Source organism: Chiloscyllium punctatum, chromosome 11 (genome assembly GCF_047496795.1).
Source record: "Chiloscyllium punctatum isolate Juve2018m chromosome 11, sChiPun1.3, whole genome shotgun sequence".
NCBI lineage: Eukaryota > Metazoa > Chordata > Chondrichthyes > Orectolobiformes > Hemiscylliidae > Chiloscyllium > Chiloscyllium punctatum.
In genome coordinates this window covers 86846802-86873259 of record NC_092749.1, presented here as the reverse complement: position 1 = coordinate 86873259, position 26458 = coordinate 86846802, and the positions used below count along the sequence as shown (strand labels likewise).

Sequence of the window (26458 nt, the reverse complement as noted above, 5' to 3'; positions counted from 1 at the left end):
AAAGACTGGGTGCAATCAACCAGTAAAAAAGATCCCTCCAGTTCAACATCATGAATAAAGAACACTGTGTCTATACTGATGCTGCACTGCAAGAGTCTTACCCATTCCTATGTTGTTTCCAGTCAGCAACTCAATACACAAAGCACAAGAACTGAAATTTTACAGCGCTCATATTAATCGCCCATTGCAACACTGAAGATTTACTAAGTTTAAAAAGTGCAATTCAACAGCAAACTTCACCACATACTCGCGAATTACAACTAAGTTTTAAAAACTAGTATCAATTCTCAGAATAACATACCTTGTTAAAAAGATTTATTATAGCAATATAGTCTTGTTTCCTAAAAACAATACAATTCCCAAATTGCTTTGTACACTAACTTACACTGATAGCCAATGGAAAGCCTTCTGCAAGCAACTAAAGAGGTAAAGAAGTTGACCTATTTTTGAAGTTATTGGCCCAGGCACAACACCTTTCTGCTCTCCAAGTTGTATTTATGATATTACAACATCTGCCTGAACCAGAACAGGCACTTGAAGGCCTCCACCTAACAGCTCATCTAACAATGCAATATTCTTTCAATACTATAGTGATCTAACCCTGTACCCAAGTCCCTAGTATGGCATGAATGCACAGTACTTAATCATGTAAAAACCTCTACTTAGTTATACTCAACCATACAATGCAAAATGCACATTTACTAACAAGTTTAAAGTTACAGCAACTATGCATACTGAAAACAAGTCACATATTTCATTTCTGTAAAAGCCAATAAGCAGAAAAATGTCCTGAGGCAAAGTTGTGATCTAAGCAACAGCATTATGGCATCATATTCGGGCAAAGAATCAAACAATTATTACTTGGCTTGAATTTTGCTTTGAGAGCTCTGGTGATGAATTCACCATTAAGGAATAAGTCAGATAGCAACTTTTGAACAATGCAATGAATGCAAAGCAAAGACTGGAAATTCTGAAGTTGCTACGTCAATTTACCCCCACAAAGATGGACTTGGTACAGGTATTAAATAGAAGGGTACAAAGTTGTGTGTTTACCCAATAGTTAACTTTGGGATGTCTGGTCGGCATGGACAGGTTGGACCAAAGGGTCTGTTTCCATGCTGCACATCTCTAGGTGCAAGTTTTTTTTTAATCTTAATTGCCAAAGAATCTTGGAGTGCAGTGGCCACCTCTTGATAAAAAAGTCTGACTTCAAGTCCTCTTTCAGGATTTCATGCCACTGATGCATCAGAATGTGCCAAAACAGGTTTATTTTGAGAAAGTAAACTGCCAAGTGACCTCTGACCCTAAAAATGATTTTACAAGAATAGAATTGAATTACTGCACAAGGTTTCTTTTAAAACAAAAACTCTTCCACAGATACATTCTTTGACCCACTTTCTATATCACATTGCACACAATTTAAACCAAAAATTTGTACTCCATGATTTACAGATTATACAATTTAGTGAGGATTGGACAGCTGATGGGTGAACAGCTCTGCAGTTGCTTACCCTGCTTATATGATGCAGACCCTGAAGAAAGTGAAAGTGAATCATATGCAGCTAGTTGCTGCAAACAGGCCCACAAAATGAGAGGACAGTTGTTAGCATATTGAATAGGAAGTGCTCGTCCTCAAATTCTGAACCAATCCATATAGTAGTCAAATGTTTTTATGACTATTCTAACATTCCCAATTTGATGACTAGAGACTTTCCAGTTCAGAAAACTAAGACGACTTGATTGCAAACTCCAGTAGCAGATAAATTTTGTTCAAATTGTCAGTCAGCTCACCAATGTGAACTTTATGAGCTCTCAGAATCCTCCCTGCCACAAATGGTCTTTTGAGTGTCTCAGGATTCAGACACTGTTCATGAACTAAATGAAATTGACAATTTACTTCAATAACCAGTTTTACATGAAAGATGAACTGCCAACTCAGGGTGAGCATTTTCTATAGTTAGCAAGAGGATTAAGTGCAAGTGGCTTTCCTCTCGTCCAAACTGAAATTTGTTTTAGAAATGCACTCCACATTATTCAGGAGCTCCAACATGAAGCTCAGGGATACAGCATGCAGGGAACCTTTTAAAAAGTTTTTGAAACACGTAAATTTGAACAGTGTCAATTTCAAGAGAAGGATGAGGGGCTGCCTTTAAAATCATGAAGTGCTTTCAGAGAATAGATAAAGTACTTCCACTTGTGGGAAACAAACATTGCTGGTCATTCATACAAGATAATCAGTAAATCAAATAGGAAATTCAGAATGAACACATTGCCTATGAGGGAGACAGGCACAGATAGATTTAAAGGGTGAAGAATGGGTGAAAGATTGAGTGAAGCACAAAATTTGCATGGTCTACTCGCTGAAACCCTCAACCATGTTTATTACTTCTGGACTCTACTCGCCATACTATCTTGACTGGTCTCAGAACCATAGCCATGCACAGCATGGAAACAAACCCTTTGGATGGACCAACTCATTCATGCCAACCAGATATCCTAAATTAATCTAGTCCCAATTGCCAGAATTTGACCCATAGCCCTTTAAACGCTTCGTTTCCACATAATATTTAAAGGTATCTGGTGAGTATAATTGTACCTGGTTCCACAACTCCCTGAAGGGAGTATGCCAGAAAACCAATTCTCCTGTTCCTCAATGCTGCCTGACCTGCTGTGCCTCCCCAGCACCATACTTTTTGACATTGACATCCAGCATCTGCAGTCCTCACCTTCTCTGGCAGACCATTCCATACATGCACCATCATCTTCCCCTTAGATCTCAAATCCTTCCCGTCTCACTTTAACCTATGCCCTGTAGTTCTGGACTCCCGCACCCCAAGAAAAAGAGCTTATTAACCCTATCAATGCCCCTCATGATTTTATAAACTTCGACAAAGTCATGCCTCAGCCTCCAACACGCCAGGGAAAACAGCCCTCACCTAATTCAGTCTCGCCCAATAGCTCAAACCTTCCAACCCCAGCAACATGCTTGTAAATCTTTTCTGAACCCTTTCAAGTTTAATATCCTTCTTGCAGCTGAGAGATCAGAGTTGAACATAGTATTCCAAAAGTGGCTTAACCAATGTCATCTACAGCAGCAACTTGACCTCCCAACTCCTACGCTCTGACCAATAAAGACAAGCATACCAACTGCCACCTTCACTACCCAGTCTCCCAGTGACTTCACTTTCAAGGAACTATGTAACAACACTCAAAGGTCTCTTTGTTCAACAATACTCCTCAGGACCTTACTATTAAAAAGATGTACCTCAGATTTATCTAGATTAAAATCATCTGCCACTCAGTCCATTGGCTCATAGGGGCAGCACGGTGGCACAGAGGTTAGCACTACTGCCTCACAGCACCAGAGACCTGGGTTCAATTCCCACCTCAGACGACTGACTGTGTGGAGTTTGCACATTCGCCCCATGTTTGCGTGGGTTTCCTCTGGGTGCTCCGGTTTCCTCCCACAGTCCAAAAATGTGCACGTTAGATGAACTGGCAATGCTAAATTGCCCAGTGTTAAGGGCAGGGGTGAATGTAGGGGAATGGGTCTGGGTGGGTTGTGCTTCAGCAGGTCAGTGTGGACTTGTTGGGCCAAAGGGTCTGTTTCCACACTAAGTAATCTAATCTGACACTCCTCAATCCATTGGTCCATCTGATCAAGGTCCTGATTTAATTAGAGATAACCTGCTTCAGTGCACAACACCAATTTTGTTGTCATCTGGAAACTTACTAACTATACCTTCCACATTCACATCCAAATCATTTTATATAAATGACAAAAAGCAATGGACCCAACACAGATCCTGTAGGTGGGGTGGGGTGGGTGAAGGAAGTGGACAGGTGTTGCACCTTCTGCAGTAGCAGTAGGTGGCGTGAATCTATGGGGGTGTGGAGATTATTGTTGTTGTTATTGTTATTGTTGGGAGTGACAGAATGGAGCAGGCTGCGTCAGAGGGAATGGTCCCCGTGGAAGGCTGACAAGGAAGGAGAGTGAAATGTGGCCGACGGTGGTGGCATCTTGCTGGAGGTGGTTAATGATTCTCCGGATGAGGATGCTGGTAGGCACGGACAAGGGAGACCCTATCACTGTTGCGGGAAGGAAGGGAGAGGGTGCAGGTGGAAGTGCAAATGGGTCGGACCCAGTCGAAAGCCTTGTCGACAAAGATGCCGGGGATCCCTCGGTTGAGGAAGGTTGACATTTTGGAGGCTTCCTCTCAAAATTGGCATCGGAACAAATTCTATGGTGATGGAAGAACTGGGGAAATGAAAGTTTTTACTGGAACCAGGGTGCGAAAATGTATAGTTCAGCTAACTGTAGGAGTCTGTGGGTTTATAGCATATATTTGTAGCCAGTCTATCCCCCAAATTGGAAACAGATGTCAAGCGAAGGGCGGAGTCAGAGATAGATCAGGTGAAGGTAAGAGTATGGTGAAAATTGGAAGCAAACAAAAAAAAAAGATAAAACTTTTCCAATTCTGGATGAGAGGGAGGCAACACCGATGATATTATCGATATACCGGAGAAAGAGTTGTGGATGTGGGCTGAAATTAGACTGTACTAAGGAATGTTCCACGTACCCCAAAGACAGTCTCACCTGCAAACCCATGGCCATCCCTCTGACCTGAAGGAAAAGGAGTTAAAAGTTGCTCAAGGTGAGGATAAGCTCAGTTGGATGGAGGAGACTGGTGGAGGATGGAGACAGTTCAGGAAGCAGAGAGCCCAGACACCATCCTTGTGGGTGAAGGACATGTAAAGGGATTGCATGTCCGTAGTTTTAAAAAAGAAAACAGCTGCAGCCCGCAAACTGGAAATTCTGAAACTGGCGTAAAGTGCAAGCTGTGCGCCGCTCAAAAAACAAAAAGTGACCCTGAGCTTCCTGTTGCCTGCCACTTAAACCATGCACCCTGGCCAAAATCGGTCTCAGGCTTGTTGCATTGCTCCAGCGAAGCTCATATGCTGGAAAAGCAGCACCTCATTTTCTGCCTGGAGACCCTGCAGCCTTCCGGACTCAATGTGAAGTTCATTAACCTTTGAGGCTTGAGTTGTCCCATTTCCTTACCCTCAGCTCCCCACAGGTAAGCCTTATTATCACAGTCTGCTATTACACACTGCCCACTATTAGCCATAGTGCCTATTAAGAGAGATTCACCCTCCTTGCCAGATCATCCACTCCTCTATCTGTCCAACTGCTCTTTTTTGGGCTCCATCCCCACCTATAGTGGACTCCTTATTTCCTCCCTGACCCTATCATCTTATAAACCGACATTGCCCTAGCTACCATCGGTTCGGAGGAAGAGTCACTTGACCAGAAATGTTTACGATTCTCTCCACAGATGCTGCCAGACCTGCTGAGCATTTCCAGCAATTTATATTTTTAGCTCTGACTTACAGCATCCAGTTCTTTTGGTTTTTGTTGAGAAATTTTCATCCTAATTTGTGAATACTTGTCACAATTTCTTCCCAACTTACAACCCTCTGACTGCAACTAATTCTGGCCTCTTTAGTAAACCAATTCACCATTGACGAGACAATGCAGATGCTACGATGCATAAACAGGCACTGCGCAATCACCAGACAGGAATGTTCCTTCCCAGTTGGGGAACACTTCCATGGTCAAGAACATTCAGCTTCCAATCTTCAGGTAAGCACCCTCCAAGCGACCTTTGAAAATACACAGCGCAGAATCACCAAACAGAAATGGATAGTCAAGTTCTGTACCCACGAAGATGGCCTCAATTGTGAGGTTGGTTCATGTCATGCTAAATGACCCCACCACACTTTTGTAAAATATTCGTTCCTGTCCTGTTTTAACACCATCACCTTGATAAGTTATGATCTCTCTATCTTAATTTGTAGAGTTTTTGGATTACTTATGACTTTGGTTAGATGCTCAGCATGCGACTCTTCATACCTATCACGTTATTAGAGTTATTTGGTTTGTCTCCAGCACCATATATTTTAATGGTCTGTGCCTCATTTAATTGGATTTAGGTCATCCCTTCACTTGTTATTCACCTATTGACACATTACTCTCACCATCAAACCTGCAGAAACTTAATAGACATCCCACTCACCATTTTGCATAATCTTTTGAATGCTCTGCCTATAAATCCTGCAATTGTGCTTCTCTCTCCTCACCTGGAGAAAGAGCAGTGCTCCAAAAGCTTGTGATTTCAAGTAAACCCAATGGACTACAACCTGGTGTTAATTCACCATTAACAATGCCTATGTCCCAGGCTCCGGAATACGACAATTTTGAATTCACTGACCTCTTATGTCGCCCCTTAAAACCTCTTTGTAATGTCAAATCTTGTTCAATAAAACTCCAGGAGGTTTGAGCATGTTCAGCATTCTATGCAAGTGCAAATAATTGTAACAGGAACGATGTGCTCACTTTTGGCTCCAAAGCATTATTCTAAAATATTCCAAATCTAAACTGCATAAGCTATTGGGTCATGTCATTTTGCAAAACTCAGGTGGAATTTAAATATTGGCATGAACCTTGTAACTCCCTTATCAGTATCAGCTTGTAGTGTGAACAATGGTGAATAATTTACTTAATCCAAGCTATGATTGGTTTGTATTGGTTTAAATTTGAGATGAAGTAAAATGCATTATGAGCATCACTTTATTCTCAACGAAAATGAATCCACATCATTTAACACTAGAAATGTGTCTAGAATTTATTTTTAAAATTGTACTTTCAAAGAGCTGATTGTTCAGTTTTCCAATCCAAAAACTCAATCACAGAACATTTAGAAATACTTAAAGAGGAAGGAAAACACCATAGTGTTTGGAATATCAAAACTAAACAAAATGCTGGCAATACTATGGAGTGAGTGCACTAAGGATAGTGGAACCTGAAAGTTGTTTTAATTCATCTTGCACACAGTGCCACGGTTTTCCAGTGAAGGGAAAGAATTAAGGGAGCGAATGGAATGCCAATCAGCAGGCTTTGTCTTGGATGCTTCTATTACTCAAGTTACTCTTATTCAGTTAAATGAGCAGTATTCCATTGCACACCTGGCCTGTGCTTTTTTGACACTGAATGGTTTTTGAAGAATCAGTTGATGAGATCCCATCTTCTGGCCTATTCACCTAGCCACAGCGATATATGGTTACTCCAGGTAAATTTCTGGTTAGTTGCAGCCTATAGGATGTTGATGGTAGGCCATTAGCAGTGACAATACCTCAATTTATCAAGGGTTCACAATTACAATTTCATGTCGCTGCCTGCCACTTATATGGCATGAAAGTAATACACCACGTATCCAGGGTCTGAACATTGACCAAATATTCTATAGGAGAAAGTGAAGACAGCAGATGCTGGAGATCAGAATCAAAAAGTGTGACACTGGAGAAGCACAGCCCGAGGATCAGGACAGTCAATGTTTTGAGCATGAGATGCTGCCTGACCGGCTGTGCTTTTCCAGTATCACTTTTCAGCCAAATCGTCTAAAAGCAGGAATGGATAGCATTATTTACAATAGTTATAGAGTCAGAGACAGAGATATAGAGCACAGAAACAGACCCTTCAGTCCACCTCATCCATGCCGACCAAATATCCCAAACTGATCTCGTCCTATTTCCCAACATTTGGCCCAATCCCTCTAAACCCCTCCCATTCATATTCCCATCCATATGCCTTCTAAATATTGCAATTGTATCAGCCTCTAACTTTTTCCAGCAGTTCATTCAATACACTCACCATCTTCTGCATGAAAAAGTTGCCTCTTACATCCCTTGTATATCTTTCCCCTCTTGCTTTAAACATATAGAACATAACAGCACAGTACAGGACCCTCGGCCCTTGATATTGCACCAACCTGTGTAGCCAGTCTGAAGCCCATTCAGTTACACTATTCCATTTTCATCCATATGTTTATCTAATGACCATTTAAATGCCTTTCAGGTTGGCGAGTCTACTATTGTTGCAGACAGTGCACTCCACCCCCCCCGGTACTGAGCAAAGAAACTACCTCTGACATCGGTCCTAGATCACCCCTCAATTTGAAGCTATGCCCCCTTGTGCTAGCCATCACGAAGGAAAAAAGGCTCTTCCTTGAATAAGCTCCACAATTCAATTGTGTCCATCCCCTGCACTTTCCATTCCCTTGCTGCGTATCCTAAATCTTGCCTAATTGCATCGTAATTGCCTTTCCACCAGCTTTAACTCTTGCCTTGCAGTGTATACCTATCTCTTTCCATCACTAAAGTAAACATAACTGAATTGTGGTCACTATCACCAAGGCACTCACCAACTCCAAATTTAACATCTGGCTAGGCTCATTACCCTGTACCAAATATAATATGGCCTCACCCCTTGCCGGTCTGACTACATATTGACAGGAAACCATCCTGCACACATTGGACAAAAACTGCCCCATCTAAAAGAACACAAACTATAGTATTTCCAGTCAATATCTGGAAAGTTAAGTCCCCTATAACTGCAATCACACTCGCTCCATCTGTGAAACTATTCGTAGGCCTTTGGAAAATTCTCTGTGATCTCTCCTTTTCCATTTCTAGCCTCAGCCCATACTACCACAGTAGATGAGTCCTCAAACATCCTTTCTGCAACTGTAATACTGACCTTGACTAACGATGCCAACTGCCTCCCCACCTACTTTTTACCATCTTCTGTTCTTCCCAAAACATCTAAATCCCAGAACCTGCAACAACCAATCCTGTTCCCGCTCTACCAATACCTCAAATGGCTACAACATTGAAATTCCAGGTACCAACCCATCCTGCAAGTTCACACATCTTATCCTGGATGCTCCTAACATTGAAGTAGATACACTTCAAACCAAACTCTTGCTTGTGGGTGCCCCGTTGCAAACTTGAAACCTTATTCACTACCTCATGACTCCAGCTCTGTACACTCGAAGTACAATTTGGGTTCCCATCCAACCTGCTGAATTAGTTTGAACCCACCTCAGAGAGAGAGCCAGAGATGTACAGCATCTAAAGACCCTTCGGTCCAACTTGTCCATGCCGATCAGATATCCCAACCCAACATAGTCCCACCTGCCAGCACCTGGCCCATATCCCTCCAAAACCTCCTCGTTCATATACCCATCCAGATGCCTTTTAAATGTTGCCATCGTACTAGCCTCCACCACTTCATCTGGCAGCTCATTCCATACACGTACTACAGTCTGCATGAAAAAGGTTGCCCTTCAGTGTCTTTTAAATCTTTCCCCTCTCACCCTAAACCTATGCCCTCTAGTTCTGGACTCTCCCACCCTAGGGAAGACACTATTTATCCCATCCATGCCACTCAATTTTATAAACCTCAATAAAGGTCACCCCTCAGTCTCCGACTCTCCAGTCGAAACAGCCCTAGCCTGTTCAACCTCTCCCTCCAATCCTGGTAAAATCCTTTTTAGTCTTTTCTGAACCCTTTCAAGTTTGACAACATCCTTCCAACAGGAAGGAGACCAGAATTGCACACAATATTCCAACAGTGGCATAACCAATGTCCTGTACAGCCGCAACATGACCTCCCAACTCCTGTACTCAATACTCTGACCAATAAAGGAAAGCATACCAAACGCCTTCTTCACTATCCTATCTACCTGCGACTCCACTTTCAAGGACCTATGAACCTGCACTCCAAGGTCTCTGTTTAGCAACACTCCCTAGGACCTTACCATTAAGTGTATAAGCCTTAAGATTTGCTTTCCCAAAATGCAGCAGCGCGCATTTATCTAAATTAAACTCCATCTGCCACTTCTCAGCCCATTGGCCCATCTGATCAAGATCTGTCGTAATGAAGTAACCTTCTTCGCTGTCCACTACACCCCCAATTTTGGTGTCATCGGCAAACTTACTAACCATACCTCTTATGCTCACATCCAAATCATTTATATAAATAACAAAGTAGTGGATCCAGCACCGATCCTTGTAGCACACCACTGGTCACAATTCTCCATTTTGAAAAACAACCCTCCACCACCCTGTCTTCTATCTTTGAGCCAGTTCTGTAGCCAAATGGCTAGTTCTCCCTCCATCCCATGAGATCTAACCTTGCTAGCCAGTCTCCCATGGGGAAACACTTTGAATGCCTTACTTAAGTCCATATAGGCCACGTCCACCGCTGTGCCTTCAATCCTCTTTGTTATTTCTTCAAAAAACACAATCAAGTTTTCCCATGCACAAAACCATGTTGACTATCTCGAATCAGTCCTTGCCTTTCCAAATACATGTACATCCTGTTCCTCAGGATTCCCTCCAACAACTTGCCCACCACTGACATTAGGCTCACTAGTCTATAGCTCCCTCGCTTGTCCTTACCACCCTTCTTAAAACAGTGGCACCACATTAGCCAACCTCCAGTCTTCCAGCACCTCACCTGCAACTATCAATGGCACATATATCTCAGTAAGAGGCCCAGCAATCATTTCCTTAGCTTCCCAGAGTTCTAGGGTACATCTGATCAGGTCCTGGGGATTTATCCATTTTTATGCGTTTTAAGACATTCAGCACTTTCTCCTCTGTAATATAGACATTTTGCAAGATGTCACCATCTATCTCCCTACATTCCGCATCTTCCATGCCCTATTCCACAGTAAACACTGATGCAAAATATTCATTTATTATCTCCCGCAGCTCCACACAAAGGCTGCCTTGCTGATCTTTGAGGAGCCCTATTCTCTCCCAAGTTACCCTTTTGTCCTTAATGTATTTGTAAAAACCCTTTGGATTCTCCTTAACCATATTTGCCAAGCTCTCTCATGTCTCCTTTTTGTGCTCCTGATTTCCCTCTGAAGTATACTCCTACTTCCTTTATACTCTAAGGATTCACTTGATCTATCCTGTCTATACCTGACATATGCTTCCTTTTTTGTAACCAAACCTTCAATTTCTTTAATCATCCAGCATTCCCTGCACCTAACGTTTCCTTTCACCCTAACAGGAATATACTTTCTCTGGATTCTCATTATCTCATTTCTGAAGGCTTCCCATTTTCCAGCCATCCCTTTACCTGCGAACATCTGCCCCCAAACAGCTTTTGAAAGTTTTGCCTTATACCAGCAAAATACGTCTACCCCGAACTTAGAACTTCAGCTTTTTGATCTGGTCTATCCTTTTCCATCACTGTTTTAAAGCTAATAGAATTATGGTCGCTGGCCCCAAAGTGCTCCCCCACTGACCTCAGTCACCTGCCCAAGAGTAGGTCAGGTTTTGCACCTTCTCTTGTATGAACATCCACATACTGAATCAGAAAATTTTCTTGTACACAAATTCCTCTCCATCTAAACCCTTAACACTATGACAGTACCAGTCAACGTTTGGAAAGTTAAAATCCACTACCATAACCATCCTATTAATCTTACAGATAATAGATCTCCTCATAAATCTGTTTCTCAATTTCCTTCTGACTACTAGTGGATCTAAAATACAATCCCAATAAGGTGATCATCTCATTTCTCCATTCAACCCAAATAACCTCCCTGGATGTATTTCCGGGAATATCCTCCCTCAGTACAGCTGTAATGATATCCCTTATCAAAAAAACCACTCTCCCTCCTCTCTTGCCTCCTTTTCTGTCCTTCCTGTAGCATTTGTATCCTGGAACATTAAGCTGTCAATCCTGTCCATCCCTGAGCAGTGTTTCTGTAATTGCTATGATATCCCAGTCCCATGTTCCTGAGTTTATCTGCCTTCCCTGTTGGCTTCTTGCATTTAAATAAATAATTTATCAGTCCTACCTTCTTTTCTGCTTTGTCCTTGTTTGACTCTTCTCTTTTCAACTGCACCAGGGTCAGATTGATCTCTTTCCTCACTGTCTCCCTGGGTCCCACCACTCTTCCAAAGTTCCAAAACAATACAACAGCATATAAAACAGTAATTGCTGCTCCTGGAATTTGAAGAAATCGCCTCCAACACCTAAAATCTCTCAATGAAAAGGAGCAGCCTCAGCCATTTTTCCCATCCTCCATGTTAGATTACCCAGAATCCTTTTGAAGAGCATTTATCTAAATTAAACTCCATCTGCAACTCCTCAGCACATTGGCTAATATGATCAAGATCCTGCTGTATTCAGAGGTGACCATTCAATAGTTATGCTCTAGTTTTAGATTTTTGCATAACACAGGAATTGTTAGCAGAAACAGGCAGTGAAAAATGTAGGAGGATGAAGTGGAAGACATCTGCCAAATTGAAGTTATACATCCATAGAAATTGAACTATTCAGATTTAGCCCAGAGTGGTTTTACTTGGGGGCACACATCCATGTGCTCCAATTTCCTCACAGTCCAAAGATGTGCAGGATTGGTATGCTCAATTGCCCATCATGCCCAGGAATGTGCAAATTGGGCAGATTAGCCATGAAAAATGCAATATTACAGGAGTTGTATAAGGAGTGGTTGCTTTTAAGGGTCAAAGTGAATTCTACTGGTCAACTGGCCTGCATCCACACAGTACAGACTCTATAATCGACTTGAAGCACACAGCTTAATCAGCAAAAAGGCATTTAGTCAGAAAATTATATTTTAATTGCCTTTCTCGATTGCAAAGCATCACACAGCATTTCACAGACAAAATGCTTTTGCAATTGGTGAGCATCATACTGCCAACCATGGCAAACAAACTGACACACAGACAATTCACGAGGCCTAATAAACAAGGTGACAACGACCAGCTCATCCATTTTAGAAATAAGGTGAGTGGTAAAGAGTGGACAGGTCACAGGATACGCCTGATCCTCTTCAGAGCAACTCACAGGATCGCTCATGTGAAGGGGTAGGGGCAGTACTTTAGCCAAATCACTGGAACTGTCACCGAGATTTTGAACCCACAACCATCTGACCCAAAGATAAGGCCAACAATAGCCCTCACTGAGCCACGACGAGGCCGGCCAGAGCAGAGAAATTGACCACTGGAGCCATTTATTGACTAAAACGTATTTCAACGACTGAGTTTTCAGCAACCCATCCCGCCTCAAGGTGACCAAGCAGCAGCCGAACACGCCCCACTCTCTCCCGGAGTTTGTTTTTCCTGATCAGACAGCGCCAGGGGGCAGTTCCTGGTTTGGTACCGGCCGGGCCTCCACGCAGGCACTTGGCAGCAGGCCCGATGCCCGGTTAAAGCGAGCGGAAGGCCGCTGAGATTGAATGGGCCAGCAGCTCCAGAGCAGATTGAAGCCGCTGGGGCAGTGGGGTGACAGGGCCAGACTCACCCGCATAGCTCCGGGTAAACACGAACATCGTCAGCCTGCGCACCGCTCCACCCACAACAAACGGCAAGGAGCAACCACCTCACCGCTCGGAGAGACCCGAACGGCACTACACGGGCCATCATTTACACCCGTTAACAGAGACTCCCACCGGACAATATTAACGAGGCCTGCTCCTGCAACGGGTACCCTGTGACCCCCGTCACATGACTCACTGAAGCCGGGTAAACCCCACCTCCTAGTCACAAGACTCAGTGGGGCCGGGTTAGCCCCACCTCCACATCACGTGACTCAGAGGGGCCGGGTTAGCCCCACCTCCTAGTCACAAGACTCAGTGGGGCCGGGGTTAGCCCCACCTCCATGTCACGTGACTCAGAGGGGCCGGGTAAACCCCACCTCCTAGTCACAAGACTCAGCGGGGCCGGGTTAGCCCTACCTCTTAGTCACGTGACTCAGCGGGGCCGGGTTCGCCCTACCTCCTAGTCACGTGACTCAGCGGGGCCGGGTTAGCCCTTCCTCCTAGTCACGTGACACAGCGGGGCCGGGTTAGCCCCACCTCCTAGTCATAAAACTCAGCGGGGCCGGGTTAGCCCCACCTCCTGGTCACATCACGCGACGATGCCGGATGAGCCTCTCCTCCTAGTCACATGATTCGGCGAGTCCGTGCTCGCCCTTCCTCCCAGTCACGTGACCGTTCGAGTCTGGGTTCAGCCCTGTCGTCGTCACGTCATTCAGAGAGGCTGGGTTCTGCCCCATCCTGGTCACATGACAATGAGGCTGGGCTCGGCCACGCTTCAGGCACGACGAGGTGACGCATGTGATCAGGTGGTCGGCAGGTGTTACTGAAGGTTCGGCTAAAGTACTGGAAATCACCAGTATGGTCGTTGTCACGTATCGCCGATAAGTTTATTGAGGTTTTGAGATGAGTGACTGTTGTGTATTTGTGTAGCTATGGAGGACTGGCACGTAGACACTGATCATATGACAACATCGGGCCTTTGTGGGAGCTTTCTCTCTTTAGCCTAACTGCTTCCTGAGTGAACGCCACCATTACTAAGGTTTTGTTGTTTAACATTTCAGGCTTCTGATCCTTATTGGGATTTAATTGTAACTGAGCTGTCAATTATTCAGGTTATAAGGCTCAGCAGTGGATGTTCTGATGCAGTAATAGTGTCCTGATATCTGGGCCAGATATCCAAATCCCGTATGCCCCATAATATAACTGAACAAGCTAATTAAAATAGAAATCTTGAATTGTTCAAATGTGTAAGTGTGTTTTTTTAATGTTGCAACCACTTATGTTATCTGTTGGAGGCTGAAGAAAGGGTTTAAGGTTTGAAGGTGTTCAGGATTATTTACTTACATGAGATTTGTAACTTAATATTATTCATTTTGAACATTGATTTGATCATCTAAAAACGATAATCTAGAGGTCAATTAATCTCCATTTAGAAAATTCTGGACTTATAAACAGTACAGATTTGATGAAGTCAAAAGTAAAATACTGTGGTTGGAGAGAATTTGTACTTAAAAATATCTTGGACATACTCAGTAGACCTGGAAGTATCTGTGGAGAAAATTTATTAAAAGCAAATTTGACTAACTGGATTTTGTGCTCTGACATAATATAGTAGTCTGAGGTTAACACCGTTTGATGTGTGTAAGGATTTTCAAAAGATATTGATGAAGTACCATATAATAGACAGTCGTAGAGATGTACAACATGGAAACAGACCCATTCGGTCCAACCCGTCTACGCCGACCAGATATCCCAACCCAATCTAGTCCCACCTGCAAGCACCTGGCCCATATCCCTCCAGACCCTCCCTATTCATAAATGCCTCTTAAATGTTGAAATTGTACCAGCCTCCACCACTTCCTCTGGCAGCTCATTCCATACACGTGGGAAAAGGTTGCCCCATAGGTCTCTTTTATATCTTTCCCCTCTCACCCTAAACCTATGCCCTCTAGTTCTGGACTCCCTGACCCAGGAAAAGACTTTGCCTATTTATCCTATCCATGCCCCTCAAAATTTTGTAAACCTCTATAAGGTCATCCCTCAGCCTCCAATACTCCAGGGAAACAGCTCTAGCCTGTTCAGCCTCTCCCCATAGCTCAAATCCTCCAACCCTGGCAACAGTCTCCTAACCAATGTTCTGTACAGCCGCAACATGACCTCCCAACTCCTGGACTCAATACTCTGACCAATAAAGGAAAGCATAACAAATGCCTTCTTCACTGTCGTATCTACCTGCAACTCCACTTTCAAGGAGCTATGAACCTGCACTCCGAGATCTGTTTGTTCAGCAACACTCCCTAGGACCTTACCATTAAGTGTCAAAGTCCTGCTAAGATTTGCTTTCCCAAAATGCAGCATTTACCTGAATTAAGCTCCATCTGCTACTTCTCAGCCCATTGGCCCATCTGATCAAGATCCTGTTGTAATCTGAGGTATCCCACTTCGCTGTCCACTACATTCCAATTTTGGTGTCATCTGCAAACTTACTAACTGTACCTCTTATGCTCGCATCCAAATCATTTATGTAAATGTCAAAAAGTAGAGGGCCCAGCACCGATCCTTGTGGCGCTCCACTGGTCACAGGCCTCCAGTCTGAAAAACAGCCCTCCACCACCACCCTCTGTCTTCTGCCTATGAGCCAGTTCTGTATCCAAATGGCTAGTTTCTCCCTGTGTTCTGTGAGATCTAACCTTGCTAACCACTCTCCCGTGGGCAACCTTGTCGACACCTTACTGAAGTCCATATAGATCACATCTACTGCTCTGCCCTCATCAATCCTCTTTGTTACTTCCTCAAAAAGCTCAACCAAGTTTGTAAGACATGATTTCCCATGCACAAAGCCATGTTGACTATCCCAAATCAGTCCTTGCCTTTCCAAATACATGTACATCCTGTCCCTCAGGATTCCCTCCAACAACTTGCCCACCACCGACGTCAGGCTCCCTGGTCTATAGTTCCCTGTTTTGTCGTTACCACATTTCTTAAATGGTGGCACCACGTTTGCCAACCTCCAGTCTTCCGGCACCTCACCTGTGACTATCGATGATACAAATATCTCAGCAAGAGGCCCAGCAGCCACTTCCCTAGCTTCCCACAGAGTTCTAGGGAACACCTGATCAGGTCCTGAGGATTTATCCACCTTGATGCGTTTCAAGACATCCAGCACTTCCTCCTCTGTACTATGGGCATTTTGTAAAATGTCACCATCTATTTCCCTACAGTCTATATCTTCCATATCCTTTTCCACAGTAAATACTGATGCAAAATACTCATTTAATATCTTCCCCATTTTCTGCTGCTCCACACAAAGGCCGCCTTGCTGATCTTTGAGGGGCCCTATTCTCTCCCTAGTTACCCTTTTGTCCTTAATGTATTTGTAAAAACTCTTTGGATTCTCCTTGATTCTATTTGCCAAAGCTATCTCATGTCTCCTTTTTGCTCTCCTGATTTCCCTCTGAAGTATACTCCTACTTCCTTTATACTCTTCTAAGGATTCACTTGATCGATCCGGCCAAACCTTTCATATGCTTCCTTCTTTTTCTTAACCAACCCCTCAATTTCTTTAGTCATCCAGCATTCATTGCACTACCCAGCCTTTCCTTTCATCCTAACAGGAATATACTTGCTTTGGATTCTTGTTATCTCATTTCTGAAGGCTTCCCATTTTCCAGCCGTCCCTTTACCTGCAAACATCTGCACCAATCAGCTTTCAAACATTCTTACCTAATACTGTCAAAATTGACTTTCTCTAATTTAGAACCTCAACTTTTAGATCTGGTCTATCCTTTTCCATTATTATTTTTAATCTAATAGAATTATGGTCACTGGCCTCAAAGTGCTCCCCCACTGACACCTCAGTCACCTGCCCTGCCTTATTTCCCAAGAGTTAGTCAGGTTTTGCACCTTCTCTCGTAAGTACATCCACATACTGAATCAGAAAATTGTCTTGTACACACTTAACAAATTCCTCTCCATCTAAACTTAACACTATGGCAGTCCCAGTCTATGTTTGGAAAGTTAAAATCCCCTACCATAAACACCCTATCTATCTTACAGATAGCTGAGAACTTCTTGCAAGTTTGTTTCTCAATTTCCCTCTGACTATTAGGGGATCTATAATACAATCCCTTTCTTATTTCTCAGTTCCACCCAAATAACTTCCCTGGATGTATTTCTGGGAATATCCTCCCTCAGCACAGCTGTAATGCCATCCCTCATCAAAACCGCCACTCCCCCTCCTTCCTTGCCTCCCTTTCTATCCTTCCTGTAGCATTTGTATCCGAACATTAAGCTGCCAGTCCTGTCCATCCCTGAGCCATGTTTCCATAATTGCTATGATATTCCAGTCCCATGTTCCTAACCATGCCCTGAGTTCATATGCCTTCCCTGTTAGGCCCCTTGCATTGAAATAAATGCAGTTTAATTTATTAGTCCTACCTTGTCCCTGCCTGCCCTTACTGTTGACTCGCTTCTGTTCTCAACTGTACCAGCCTCAGATTGATCTCTTTCCTCACTGTCTCCCTGGGTCCCACTCCCACATCTTACTAGTTTAAATCCTCCCGAGCAGCTCTAGCAAATCTCCCTGCCAGTATATTAATCCCCTTCCAATTTAGGTGCAATCCGTCCTTCTTGTACAGGTCACTTCTACCCCAAAAGGCATTCCAATGATCCAAAAATGTGAATCCTTCCCCCAAACACCAGCTCCTCAGCCATGCATTCATCTGCTCTATCCTCCTATTCCTGCCCTCACTAGTTCGTAGCACCGGGAGTAATCCAGATATTACTTCTCTCGAGGACCTCCTTTTAAATTTCTAAGTGAAATGAAGTTTATATGGACAGGGACAGTGTAATTGTGAATTGCCTAAGATATAATAATCAAGTGACCGTTCATTGACCTCACAAATAGGAATACCTAGATAACAAACCAATGCAGATGCTGGAAATCTGAAACAGAAATTGCTGAAGAAGTTCAGGTTTGGCAGTAGCTGTCTCAAGAAAGCAGAGTCAGCAGTTTGGATTCAGTGACCCATCATGAGAAGTGTGAAGGATCTGGATTGCAATGTTGACTCTGTTGTGATAGATTTACCCGAATCTGCTTCACACTGTCCCGATTCTAGAAAGTAGGGGCTCCTAGCTGTTATGACCTGAACATTTTCAAAAAAAGCCCTACATGATTGTGAAGTTTCATTTGTACCAGATTAGTTTATCAATAAACTTAAATGTGTTAGGACAATATTACTTTGAAAAGCCTGAACTCAATATGCTTTTTAATTATTAAAGCATCAATTCCTACAGTTATTGTGAACTAATATGCTCTTAAGTGACATTGATATTAAGCAATCAAAATTAGAGATTGATAGGATAATCTGTCTAATCTTCAATGTCATTTGAAATCTGTGCCAACAAATAAATATCCTGATGAACTTGCTACAGGTTAGGTATTTCCAAATTTAAAATACCAAACAAAAGGAAGCTGTCTCCCCACTGGAACACAGGCAGGTCAGGTGAAAGCCAGACTGCCTTGTACAAAACAAGAACTGGGGCACAGCACATCAGCAGCAGGACAGACTGAGGTCCAGGATCGGTGGCCTAGCACTTCGGCTTCAACGCGGCAGCAAGCAAGGAATACTGTACCTGGTTTAATAGTTGCAGCTTTGGGAGAACACTCTGATTAGGATGATAATCAATGAAACCACAAGGGAGTAATAGTTTATCTGGTTTGTGATTTTAAAAGTTTTTTTCTTGGAGAAGGGATTGACTGAGAAACAACTTCCTTGTGACTGTCACTTTACTGAGATGAGAACTCCTTCAGCCAGAGAGTGATGACCCTCTGGAATTTGCTATCACAGAAAGAAATGCACACCAAAACATTGTATAATTTCAAGAAGGGGTTGGATATAGCACCTAGAGCTAATGGGATTAAAGGATATAGCAGGAGATGGAATTAGCACATGGGACTACAATGTTGTAGCTATTCCAGAAATTTGGTTGAGAGAGGGGCATGACTGGCAGCTCAGTATTCCAGGGTTTAGATATTTCAGGCATGATGGGGAGGGATTTTAAAGGTGTGGGGAAACTGCGTTACGATTAAGAGAATGTCACAGGTGCACTGAGAGGACATCTTAGAGAGCTCATTGAACAGATCATATGGGTAGAATTCAGAAATGAGACAGATGCAGTCATTATGATGGTATGACAATGTAAGCTTGAGAACTTTAATAATTGTTCATGGATTGATAGACTTAACAATAACTTTGTCTGGAATAAACTGTTTCCCAGGATAAAAGGGACAAGGAAAAACTGTTATAAAGGAATTAAAAGCAACATGATAATTAACCATCCCTGGGAAGAAAAAGGCAAAGCAACATAAACTAGCAATTTCTTAGGCAGATAACAACTGCTTGATAACCTGTTGCCTTGTGACAAATGGGCATTAAGGCTGCCTGCAAAAGGATGTTCTGAGGTAAAGGGGTTAATTGAAGGAGAGGCTGTTTCAGAATTGGATGTGACAAGGAACAAGGGTACACTTCTGATAAGGTAAGTTGAGACTTGAGGACTTCAAAAGTGTAATCAATGTTGTGAATGAAACAATCTAAAGGATCACACCATAAAACGTGAAGGACAGAAAATTTTATAAGAATTCAACTCCAGGATTCTTTACCAGTGGAATTTTGAAGTGCCATGCCGCAAAAGGATTGAACTTCAGCCACATCCAGAGACAGATGCTTTTGGTTGGAATCGAAGCAAAATTCCATCGTTAATAACGTCGTAGCTAAGTTGGGTTGTAAGACTTTATTTGCTTTTTTGAGGGGTCTTATTTTGGTTCCTATATGCAATAAAATTTAAGTAATTATTTTAGTATTTGTTTGTGAGATTATCAATAGGTAGCTTGTAGTGATTTACAGACTACAGTCATACTATAGGCCTCCCAATACACATCTGGCAATAGAGGAAAAGATATGTAGTCAGACCATGGAAAAATGTAAATGCAACAGGGTTGTTGTAATGGGGGTTTTCCCCAGTACAGACTGGAACTCAAAAACAGTACTTGCTTGAAAAGCTTAGCTGGCCTGGCAGCATCTGTGCAGAGAAATCAGAGTTAACATTTGAGGTCTGTTGACCCATCCTCAGAACTGGCAATTCAGAGGAAAGGTCATCAGAACCAAAACATTAACTCTGATTTCTCTTCTCAGATGTTGCCAGATCTGCTGAGCTTTTCCAGCAATTTATGTTTTTATTTCTGATTTATAGTATCTGCAGTTCTTTCCATTTGTATTTAGACAGGGACTCCCTTCATGCCAGGGGCTTAAAGGGGGCAAGATTTGTTAGGTGCATCCAGGAGGGTTTTTTTGAAACAATCTGTAGATTGTTCAACTAGGGAATAGGGTCGTACTACCTTATATTGGGGAATGAACATGGACAGCAATCAAAGTATAAGTGTGGGAGCATTTTAGGAACTGTGATCATAGTTCTAACATAGTATTGGAAAAGGATAAGACCAGTCTTCGGCTGAAAGTACTAAATTGGGGGAAAAGCTAATAACAGCAGTGTTAGCAGGACCTTGAAAAATTAGATTGAAGATTGCTGTTTGAGGGTAAATCTACATCTAACTTAGGAGTCTTTTAAAGGACAGCTGATCAGAGTTCAGGACCAGCATGTTCTTTTGAGGATGAAAGATAAGGATGGCAAGATTCAGGAACCCTGGATGACAAGAGATATTGAAAGTTCAGTCAAAAAGAAGAAAGAAGCATATGTAAGGTTTAGAGACAGAAATCAGACAAGACCCTTGAATGTAAAGGAAGCAAGAAATAATTTAAGGAGTTATGAAGGTGAAAGGGGGCCATGAAATAAGGTAGGATTAAGGAGACAGGGAATTTATGTGTGAAGCCAGAGGAAGTGTTTTAACTAAGAAGGGCATGGATCATGGTAACATCAGAGAGGCGCATATCAATATTAAGAAGGAGGTTGTGGAAACAGACCCTTTGGTCCAACTTGTCCATGCCAATCAGATATCCCAACCCAATCTAGTTCCATATGCCTCCAAACCCTTCCTATTCATATACCCATCCAGATGCCTTTTAAATGTTGCAATTATACTAGCCTACACCATTTCTTCTGGCAGCTCATTCCATACACGTACCACCCTCTGCAAGAAAAAGTTGCCCTTTAAGTCTCTTCTCTCACTCTAAATCCATGTCCTCTAGTTCTAGACTTTGTCTATTTATCTTATCCATGCCCCTCATGATTTTATAAACATCTATAAGGTCACCCCTCAGCCTCTGACAGTCCTGGGAAAACAGCCTTAGCTTAGTCAACTTCTCCCTGTCGCTCAAATCCTCCAACCCTGGCAACATCCTTGTAAATCTTTTCTGAACCCTTTCAAGTTTCACAACATCTTTCCGATAGGAAGGAGACCAGAATTGCACGCAATATTCCAACAGTGGCCCACCCCAGGGAAGATAGCTTGTCTATTTATCCTACCCATGCCCCTCATGATTTTATAAACCTCTATACGGTCACCTCTCATCCTCCGACGCTACAGGGAAAACAGCCCCAGCCTGTTCAGCCTCTCCCTATATCTCAAATCCTCCAACCCTGGCAACATCTTTGTTAAGCTTTTCTGAACCCTTTCAAGTTTTACAACATAAAGAAATTGAGGTTTTGGTTAAGAAAAAGAAGGAAGCATATGTCATGCATAGACTGGATAGATCAAGTGAATCCTTAGAAGAATATAATGGCAGAAGGAGTATACTTAAGACAGAAATCAGGAGGGCAAAAAGGGGACATGAGATAGCGTTGGCAAAGAGAGTTAAGGAGAAACCAAAGAGTTTTTACAAATATGTTTAATGGCAAAAGGGTAACTAGGGAGACAATAGGGCCCCTCAAAAGATCAGCAAGATGGCCTTTGTGTGGTGCCGCAGAGATGGAGGAGATACTAAATGAGTATTTTGCATCAGTATTTACTGTGGAAAAGGACATGGAAGATATAGAATGTAGGGAAATAGATGGTGACATCTTGGAAAATGTCTGTATTACAGAGCAGAAAGTGCTGGATGTCCTGAAATGCATAAAAGTTGATAAATCCCCAGGACCTGATCGGGTATATCCTAGAACTCTGTGAGAAGCTAGGGAAGTGATTGCTGTGCCTCTTACTGAGATATTGTATCATTGATAGTCACAGGTAAGGTGCTAGAAGACTGGAGGTTGGCTAACGTAGTGCCACTGTTTTACAAACGTGGTAAGGACAAGCCAGCGAACTATAATCCATGGATTAGATTAGATTAGATTACTTACAGTGTGGAAACAGGCCCAACAAGTCCACACCGCCCCGCCGAAGCGTAACCCACCCATACCCCTACATCTACATTTACCCCTTACCTAACACTAAGGGCAATTTAGCATGGCCAATTCACCTGGCCTGCACATCTTTGGACTGTGGGAGGAAACCGGAGCACCCGGAGGAAACCCACGCAGACACGGGGAGAACGTGCAAACTCCACACAGTCAGTCGCCTGAGGCAGGAATTGAACCCGGGTCTCAGGCGCTGTGAGGCAGCAGTGCTAACCACTGTGCCACCGTGCCGCCCACTTCAGTGGAGCCTGACTTCAGTGGTGAACAGGTTGTTGGAGGGAATCCTGAGGGACAGATGTACATATTTGGAAAGGCAAGGACTGATTTGGGATAGTCAACGTGGCTTTGTGCGTGAGAAATCATGTCTCACAAACTTGATTGAGTTTTTTGAAGAAGTAACAAAAAGGATTGAGGGCACAGCAGTAGATGTAATCTATATGGACTTCAGTAAGGTGTTCAACATGGTTCCCCATGGTAGACTGGTTAGCAAGGTTAGATCTCATGGAATTTAGGGAGAACTAGTCATTTGGATACAGAACTGGCTCAAAGGTAAGAAGACAGAGGGTGGTGGTGGAGGGTTGTTTTTCAGACTGGAGGCCTGTGACCAGTGGAGTGCCACAAGGATTGGTGCTGGGCCCTCTACTTTTCGTCATTTATATAAATGATTTGGATGCGAGCATAAGAGGTATAGTTAGTAAGTTAGCAGATGACACCAAAATTAGAGGTATAGTTGACAGCGAAGAGGGATTCCTCAGATTACAACAGGATCTTGATCAGATGGGCTGAGAAGTGGCAAATAGAATTTATTTAGATAAATGCCAGGTGCGTTTTGGGAAAGCAAATCTTAGCAGGACTTATACACTTCATGGTAAGGTCTCGGGGAGTGTTGCTGAACAGAGACCTTGGAGTGCAGGTTCATAGCTCCTTGAAAGTGGAGTCATAGGTTGATAGGATAGTGAAGAAGGTATTTGGTCTGCTTACCTTTATTGATCAGAATATTTAGAATTTTGAGTGCAATCTGGTCTCATTCCTGTCAGAAGGTTAGAGTCATAGAGATATACAGTACGGATGAGCAAAAGGTTTTATTATTCTTTGGGAGCCCCTCTGATTCTAAAGTTGCACCTCCTTTCCCCCACCCTCATTCATTGCTGTCAAGACTCCCATACCTCGCTTCAGGATCTAAGTTTCACTAAGATCACCTTTCCTCTTGAACTCCCAATGGGCACAGGCCCAAACCTTTCTTGCTAGACAAACCCCTTTATTCCAGGATTCAGCAGAGGGAACCCTCAGTAAAGTGTCACTGTCACCCCCACCAGCCCCTACATCTTCTCATCTGTCACCCCCGCCAGCCACTACACCCCCTCGCAATCCATCTTGGCTGAAGCAGTGAAGCACAGGGCCCAGTCCAGTCCATTCCATGCCCGATGATGTGGAAGGGTGTGACCTCTTACCACCAGGGCCCCTTGATGACCAGTCCAGAGGTGTCACCATGACTCCCAACAGCTGCAACAGCAAGGGAAAGGCTTGCAATATCAGTGGGGGCAGGGGGGTTTCAGGGGAAATGCGGCTACATTCCTCAGTGGAGGGGGGGAACGGGAAGGTAGTCTGCAGCACATAATCCATGGCAGGGACTGGATGCTGCAGAGCCACCAGCAAGAGAGGTCTCTCTCTCAGGGGAAGAGGACAGCCTCAGGCCTCTGTCAGATTTTTTTAAATGGATGGTGGTGAGGGGAGATGCAGAAATGGACCTTATCCACATCCAAGGCACCAGTGGGCTGCGGGTAGGTAACCGAGTGGAACTGGGGACTGTAGCAGAGGGCATGGCCCAGCAGCAGGAAGCAAAGTTGCCACAGACCCTTGCAGGCTGCAAAGACTGTGTACTAAGAGGACCAGATAAACAGGCTTGCCATGAGCAGAACCAAAGATTGTTTTTTTGGGGGGGAAGGGGGGGTTGTGGTGGGTGGGTGGAGAGCTGCTATGTCGCTGGAGAGGGTTCAGAAGAAATTTACAAGGAATTTGCCAGCAATGGAGGGTTTGAGATATAAAAGATAGACTGGGACCGTTTTTCACTGGAGCGGAGGAGGCTGAAGAGTGACCTCGTTGGAAATTTATAAAATCATGAGGGGTACACATCAAGTGAATGACAAGGGTTGAGAATGGGGGATTTCAAAGCTACTGGATATATTTCTAAGGTGAGAGGAGAAAGATTTAAAAAAGGACACGAGGGCCAACTTTTTTTAAACACAGTTCTGGATGCAAGTTTGCTCGCTGAGCTGCAAGGTTCGTTTTCAGACATTTCGTCACAATTCGAGGTAACATGCGGGCGACACGGTGGCACAGTGGTTAGCACTGCTGCCTCACAGCGCCTGAGACCCGGGTTCAATTCCCACCTCAGGCGACGGACTGTGTGGAGTTTGCACGTTCTCTCCGTGTCTGCGTAGGTTTCCTCCGGGTGCTCCGGTTTCCTCCCAGAGTCCAAAGATGTGCAAGCCAGGTGAATTGGCCATGCTAAATTGCCCATAGTGTTAGGTAAGGGGTAAATGTAGATGTAGGGGTATGGGTGGGTTACGCTTCGGCGGGGCGGTGTGGACTTGTTGGGCCGAAGGGCCTGTTTCCACACTGTAAGTAATCTAATCTAATCTAATCTAATCATCACATACACAACGGTTGGTCTGTGACATGTGAATGCCACAGAGCTGTACAGCACAGAAACAGACACTTCAGTCCAACCAGTCCATGCCATCCTCAATTAAACTAGTCCCACTTACCAGCATTTGGCCCACATCTTTCCAAACCCCTTCTATTCGTGTAGCCATCCAGATGCCTTTTAAATGTTGTCATTGTACCAGCCTCCACCACTTCCACTGGCAACTCATCCTACATGCACCACCTACTGTGTGAAAATGTTGCCTCCTTGGGTAACTTCTAAATCTTTCCCCTCTCAGCTTAAACCTATGCGTCTCTAGCTTGGACCTCCCTACTCTGGGGAAAGGACCTTTACCATTCTATACTGCCTATCCACGGCAAATGGTGGATGTGGGTACAGTTTACAATGTTTAAAAGACATTTGGATATGTACATGAATAAGAAATGCCTGAAGGGATATGGGTCAGGAGCAGGTACATGAGACTCATTTAGTTTGGGATTACGGTTAGCTTGGACTGGTTAGACCAAAGGGTCTGCCTCTGTGCAGCACTACTCTATGACTACTGATCAAAAGCAGCCTACAACGGGACAATTGTAGCTATTGCACAGGGCCCCTCCTTGGGCCCAAGGAGCCTTTCGAAAGCACTATGGAAAACATTTAGCAGGCATGCAGAGACGATGAACTCACTTGTGAGCAAGGCCACAATGAGAAAGCCAATGACACAAGTTGGTCATGAATAAATACAAGTGGAGATTCAGCAGAGGTATTAGCGCACAGAGAGCGAGGAGACTGCAGAACTTACTGAGGTAGGGAGTAGTCAAGGTGAACAGTGCTGGTACAGTTTGGTAGCACAGCACTTGGAACGTCCTTGAAAAAGACAGAAATATCAATAAAGATTCCAGTCCTGTCTCAACAAAGTCAAACGCAAGAATGTCCAAAATTTGAACAATTACGATAAGTTATACTTCAGATATGGCTTTCTTGCTTTTGTCCTGATCAGCACAAAATGATATTTGAGCTTTTGCATCTGTTTTCTTTTTGGGGGGGGGGGGGTGTATGGTGCAGGGGAGAAGAGGAGACATGGAGAAACACAAGGGTGAAAGGCTTAGAAGGATATGTTGCAGAGCGAGAGGTGACTCAGCACAAGGGACTGGGATGAAATGCCTGAGCGCTGTGCAGCAAATATAGGCCAATACCTGATTGTGGTGTGTGTTGTAGTGTAGAGGAGAGTTGGTCTGCATCTTACACCCGTTAG

General features: G+C 43.6%; 1 protein-coding gene and 1 long non-coding RNA gene across 2 annotated transcripts in view; one reads left to right on the top strand and one right to left on the bottom strand.

Annotated features, from left to right (window-relative positions):
- The window catches only part of igf2r (insulin-like growth factor 2 receptor), a 207495-nt gene extending 194085 nt beyond the window's left edge, over positions 1 to 13410 (bottom strand). Inside the window, exon 1 of the mRNA XM_072581192.1 lies at positions 13190 to 13410. Coding sequence (XP_072437293.1) covers positions 13190 to 13311 — 122 coding nt within the window. The 5' untranslated portion in view covers positions 13312 to 13410. The remainder of the gene's footprint in view (positions 1 to 13189) is intronic.
- A 268-nt stretch (positions 13411 to 13678) lies between these two features.
- Positions 13679 to 26458, top strand: part of LOC140483162 (uncharacterized) — a 51247-nt gene continuing 38467 nt past the window's right edge. Inside the window, exon 1 of the long non-coding RNA XR_011961904.1 lies at positions 13679 to 14034. This is a non-coding gene — a long non-coding RNA (uncharacterized lncRNA). The remainder of the gene's footprint in view (positions 14035 to 26458) is intronic.